General features: G+C 44.8%; 1 protein-coding gene across 6 annotated transcripts in view; it reads left to right on the top strand.

The window, feature by feature from the left end:
* TRIM2 (tripartite motif containing 2) overlaps nt 299-6,000 on the top strand; it is a 169,469-nt gene continuing 163,767 nt past the window's right edge. For 4 of the 6 annotated variants that reach the window (XM_021101498.1, XM_021101491.1, XM_021101494.1 and 1 more), the window contains exon 1: nt 615-1,526. Coding sequence is in view for 2 of the 6 variants with exons in the window: in XM_021101489.1 (XP_020957148.1) it covers nt 448-534 (87 nt within the window). In the remaining 4 variants the exon portion in view is untranslated. Of the gene's footprint in view, nt 535-614; nt 1,527-6,000 lie in introns of those variants that run through there. The other 2 variants (XM_021101489.1, XM_021101488.1) reach the window with 1 other exon arrangement.

Raw genomic sequence — 6,000 nt, 5'->3', positions numbered from 1 at the left:
CCCCCCCAAACCATCACCAGAAATCCTGAGTTTAATGTTGTAACCACGTGTTCGTGGGGGCCTGAGCGTGCAAAGAGATCCTCACAGTTAAGGGTTATTCCCATGAGGTCTCCCCTCCGCTTCACGCATCTTAATGGGCCTCTCCTGTCTTCTAAGGAGCTACTTAGTTATTCTTAAGCAGAACAGAGAAAAGTAAATATGCTGAAGGGAACGATGGAATTCATTCTAAAGCCAAGTAAAAACTCGCTTAGTGGGAGGAAGGAAGAGGCTATACCTTCTGTAAGGGTCTGCAACGTGGACTAACCCCACCCACTCACAGGCTCCCGCGGCTCCGCCTCCATTTCCAAATATCGCCGCCCTCCTCTTTCTGCCCTTTCTCCCTCGATAATCTCTTTGAATCTGTGATTTTTAAGCAAGCATCCATCGCCATCCTTCCTGGACCGCCTAATGCTAGGTCGCAGTTGTCCCGGCAACCGCGAGTCCGAAGCGAGAACCGGCTCTGCGGAGTTTCCACGGAAACCACTCCCGGCAGAGGCAGGTGCAGCGGGCGCAGTGGGGTGACGCCGGGAAGAGCCCTCGGGGCAGGGCGGGGCCGGGGGTGGGGGGGGCCGCGGGGCGAGGCCACCAGGCTCCCACGAGGCCTGGATGCGTTATATATCTACCATATTTTTAAAAGCACTACTTTCGGTGGGATATTTCACTTGCAAAACAGAACCACCAATTCCTTTCGGCTTGATAAAACCCAGTCGCCCTCGAGGCGCTGAACTGCACTTTGGAGATGGTCCAAATCGATGAGGATCTGCAAAGGAGACTCCCCAGACAGTAAGGTTCTGCTGCCAGTGTCCTCTGGAAAGGCTTGAGAGTTCGTGTGCGCGACAAAACCTGAGGGAAACCTAGTTTGATGAGCTTCCTGTGCTTTGCCGCTTTAAATAGTGTCAGGATATTCCACCAACGCCCGGAAAATCAAACATTAATAGGGTTGAGGTTTGCTGCGTTCTTCTAAGTTCCCCTTTACATTTGAGACACAACTTAGGGTAACTGGAAGAGCCCTTGGCTCTTATGATCCGTGGTCAAACGCCACTGGCCCCCCTCGCTTTTCGCCTCTTGTTTTGTTTCACAAGGACTATTGGGAGGCGTATCAGATTTATGTTCAGAGCGAATAGGAAAGAACAGAGGTTTCGGGAGAATTCTTAGGTCAAGGCTGGCATTTGAACCTTTTCCTGGTCGGTGCCTGCGCAGTCGTTTCAGCTGCGGCAACGCCGGGGATGAGGCCGGGTGACTGCGGCGGATCGCGCGCTTCACAGTCCCCAGTCTGTCATCTTTGTGTCTTTTTATGGGGGGAGGGGCTGTCTGACACAGTTATTAAACCTGGCAGCTGCGTTGGCGGCACCCAGGCGCATTTGGAGTGAGCTTGAAGAAAATGAGGGGCTTTCAGCCGGCCGGCGGCGCTCGGAACGCTTTCTCCGGCTTCTAAATACCACCGGCGTGGTGGGGAGTGCGCGCACTTCACGAGAACAATTGGAAACGTGAGTATCCGTGGCTTCACGCTTGTTGCAGGGGGCTTGGCTTCCGAAGGCTTCCAGTCGGGTGGCAGGGACGCAGAGGCAACGGGAGGAGAGGCCGGTGTGCGGGCAAAGAGCTGCGGGAGGGCCTCGCGACGCGCGTCGCCACTCCTTGTCTGTAGGTTGTGCGCGCTGGCGCGGCAAGGAGGCGACAGCCAGGTGGCTGTGAGAGAGGCTGGGGCGCCTGGTTTCTAGCGCACGCTTTGGGATTTGTTCCTCTGCTTTGAGAGGCGAAGACACAAAGAAAAGACCTCAGCACCAGGCAGCCGGTGTAGACAATCCTGTCCAGCCCTTAAACCTCGGGTCCTTTTTGAAAAAGGGGAGAAGCTGCGTGTTAAGCTTGACTCGAAACAATGAAGTTAGACCAGTGTTTTCCCGCCCTGGAGAATCTTTGTGCGCTGGCAGTGACCACGGCGATCAGTCCTGTAAGGACCCGGGCGTGTCGCGCCGCCGGGGGCATCGCCCGTGGCCGGATTCCTTTGGGATTTCAGTCTCTCTTGGGCCTCGGGCTCCAAGCCCTGAGCTCGCTTCTTCCCCTCCCCTCTTCTCACTGTGTTCTAACAAGGCAGTCATTTGATGAGGACCATACATAAAGCGAGGAGATCCTAATTCCCTCCTTTCTCCCTGAAGTATGAGTGAGAAGGAGTGTGGGTTTTTTCTTACTATTGATTGGTGGAGAAAATCTTGAAGTTCAACTTCTGTTTTATATTTATTTCCAGACAAGATTTCCAAACTTTAAGGAGGTGCCAGCGTATCTCTGTGATTTTATGTATTTCTTTAAGAACTCTGGCTTTCAGAGCTCCTGGTGTGGCTCAGAGCTAATGAGCCTGACTAGAATCCACAAGGATGCAGGTTCCATCCCTGGGCTCACTCAGTGGGTTAAGAATCTGGTGTTGTGGTGAGCTGTGGTGTAGGTTGCAAAGGTGGCTCTAATCCTGCGTTGCTGTGGAGTAGGCCAGCAGCTGCAGCTGGGATTGGACTCAGCCTGGGAACTTCCATAAGCTGCACAAGACAAAAAAAAAAAAGAAAGAAAAGAAAAAAGAAACAAACAAACAAACAAACTTGGCTTTCTCCTAGGGAGAAAAGGAGCATCTAAGGGTGTGGGTGGGCTCCGGAATAGCATGTTCAGTATGTCCTGTGCATTTCCTTGTCAATCTGGCTCAGGCCTTGTGTGTGATACCAAGTCATAGTGTTTGAAGCCTAAATCCTGGTGTCTCTGCAGCTGGATGTCTTGATATGGTATCTGGAATGTGGTGTCAAGGGCTGATGGCAGTGGAAGCCTTAACCTTCCCCAAGGTGCCAGCCAGAGCCAGGATCTACCCCATGCTGTGGGTGTGGGCAGTCAGCTGTGGGCAAGCGCTTAAATTTCCCAGGCCTCAGTCTCCTAATCTGTAAAATGGACATGACAAAGTAATATCTTACAGTGATGCCTTAAGATTTGTGCTGGTCTTCCAAACCCATCTCCCACCAAGCAGCTTCTCTTTGGTAACCTGATCGTTGAGGATTATCTTAAAACAAAACAAGAAAGGAAAAGCCTACAGAATAGAAACAATTTTAAATAACTCTTAGGAAAGCAGTTATCAAATTAGCTTAGAATGTCCCTGAAAACCAGCTAGTGTCTAGGATGTGAGTTACTTAATTTATAGGTAAAGAACTAAAATTGTTATAAGAGTTCCCACTGTGGTGTAGCAGGTTAAGGACTTAGTGTTGTCTCTGCAGTGGGGGCAGTGAATTAAGGACCCAGAGTTGCCAGTCCTATCTCTGCTTCGGATTTGATCCCTAGCCAGGGAGCTTCCCTATGCACCTGTGCAGCTGAAAAAGAAAAAAAAGAAGGAGAACTAGATCTAATATGGATATGCATATGGCCCCTATAATTTTACATATCAGGTTATGGCCCTGGAGGAAAGTTGATGTTTCTCTAACTGGGAAATGAGGCTTGGTATTTGGTAATTTAATTGCCTCCCAAACTTGGTTTTCCATCTTGAGTGTGGTTTCTCAGGTTTTTGCAAATGAATTCCTTATTCACAAAAACTAGATGATGATGAAGTTAAAAAAAAAAAAAAAAACCTCGCATTGTGAAAAGAAATTAATGTGATTGTGAGGTATTAAGCATGATGTGATAGAACCAGAAATAAATATCTCTACTGAATTCTACTCTAGCAAAACAATGGCTAGGCTATTGTTTCTAATTTTGTCCATTGTACTTGTAGAATGTGGAGAAACTGGAGGAGGGACTCAGAATGAGCAACCAAAATAACTTAATGAAGCAGAATGAGCAGGAGCTTAGGGAGGGAAAAAAACAAAATACACACACCCTGAGACCGAGTGAAGTATTGAAAAGAAAGGAGTAAGAAAACAAAAATCTGGTTTTAAGAGAATAGAAGGAATTTTGAAAATGGTAAAAGAAAAAAAGAAAAGGAGTTCCCGTCCTGGCACAGCAGAAACAAATCTAACTAGGAACCATGAGGTTGCAGGTTCAACCCCTAGCCTGTCTCAGTGGGTTAAGGATCTGGTGTTGCAGTGAGTTGTGTAGGTCGCAGACGTGGCTCAGATCTGGCATTGCTGTGGCTCTGATGTAGGCTGGCATCTGCAGCTCCAATTACACCCCTAGCCTGGAACCTCCATAGGCTGCAGATACAGCCCTAAAAAGACAAAACAAAACAAACAAAAAAAACAATGGCGAAAGAATGCAATGAGATCCTGAGGAGCTTTGAAAAGAAGATAATTTACCACCTGCCCTTGATGGTCTAGCCCCAGCCCCTCTGTCAGCCTGGCTGCGTGTGGGACTCCAAAATTCTTCCGAGGTCCAGGCCCCTTCCCAGGCCCAGATTCTGACTTACCTGGTCTGAAGGTAGTTGTGGATGCCATCAGAGCTCTCTAGGTGAAACGTCAGGTAGGGAATCACTGTCGTGTGTGAGGGCAAAGTCCATGGCTGCAGGGGCGGGCGGGAAACACAAATGCCCAAGAAGGGCCAGCTGGCTCAGCCAGCTTTGCCAGGTCTTCCGCTTTATCAAGGGTTTCTAGAAATCCCATTCTTTTTTTTTTTTTTTTTTTAATACAAATTTTTTTTTTTTTCTACTGGACAGGTCACTTTTTTGTTGTTGTTGTTACTGTTGTTTTGTCTTTTTGCCTTTTCTAGGGCCGCTCCCATGGCATATGGAGGTTCCCAGGCTAGGGGTCTAATTGGAGCTGTAGTTGCGATTTTTTGGAATAATTTGAGAAGGATAGGTATGAACCCTCCTTTAAATGTTTGACAGAATTCACCTGTGAGTCATCAGGACCTGGACTTTCGTTTGGGGAAGTTTTTTGATTATCAATTCAATTTCATTACTAATAATCAGTCTATTCAGATTTTCCATTTCTTCATGATTCAGTCTTGGAAGATTGTACGTTTCTAGGAATTTATCCATTTCTTATAGGTTATCTAATTCATTGGTATATACTTGTTCATAATAATCTTATAATCCTTTGTTTTTCTGTGGTGTCAGTTGTAATTTCTTCTCTTTCATTTCTGATTTTATTTATTTGAGCTCTCTTTTTATCTTGATGAGTCTGGCTAAAGGTTTGTAGATTTTGCTTCTTTTCAAAGATCCACCTCTTAGTTTCACTGATCTTTTGATTGTTTTTTTCAATCTCTATTTCACTTATTTTTTGTTTATTCTTTATTATTTCCTTCCTTCTATTAACTTTGGGGCTTGGCTTGTTCTTTTTTAGTTCTTTTTTAGTTCTTTTAAATGTACATTAAGATTGTCTATTTCAGATTTTTTTTTTTTTTTTTTAAGGTAAACCTTTATCACTTAGAACTACTTTTGTTGCACCCCATAGATTTTGGAAAGTGTATTTCCATTTTCATTTATCTCAAGGTATTTTTTATTTCCTCTTTTATTTCTTCATTGACCTATTGATTGTTTAATAGCATGTTGTTTAGTCTCCACATGTTTGTGTTTTTTCCAGTTTTCTTCTTGTAGTTGATTTCTAAACTCATACTGTTGTGGCTGGAAAAGAAGCTTGATGTGATTTCAGCCTTCTCAAATTTATTGAGACTTGTTTTATGGCCTAATGTGATCTATTCTGGAGAATGTTTGATGTGCACTTGAAAAATATGTGTATTCTGCTACTTTTGGATGGAGTGTTCTGTCTGTATCTAGTAAGTTCATCTAGTCTTTTGTTTAAGGCCAGTATCTCCATGCTGATTTCCTGTTTGGATGATCTATACATTGAAGTAAGGTATTAAAATTCCCCTAATATTATTGTATTTCTGTCTATTTTTCCCTTTATTTCTGTTGATATTTGCTTTATATATTTAGATGCTTCTATATTGGGTGCATAAATGTTTACAAAGGTTGTATCTTCTTGTTAAAATTGATTTGTTTTTCCTTATGTAATGTCCTTTTTTGTCTTTTGTTACAGTGTTTGTTTTAGTATATTTTTTCTAATG

The sequence above is a fragment of the Sus scrofa genome, chromosome 8 (assembly GCF_000003025.6).
Source record: "Sus scrofa isolate TJ Tabasco breed Duroc chromosome 8, Sscrofa11.1, whole genome shotgun sequence".
NCBI lineage: Eukaryota > Metazoa > Chordata > Mammalia > Artiodactyla > Suidae > Sus > Sus scrofa.
Note: the sequence above shows the minus strand (reverse complement) of the source record. Positions and strands in the feature narration are given on the sequence as shown.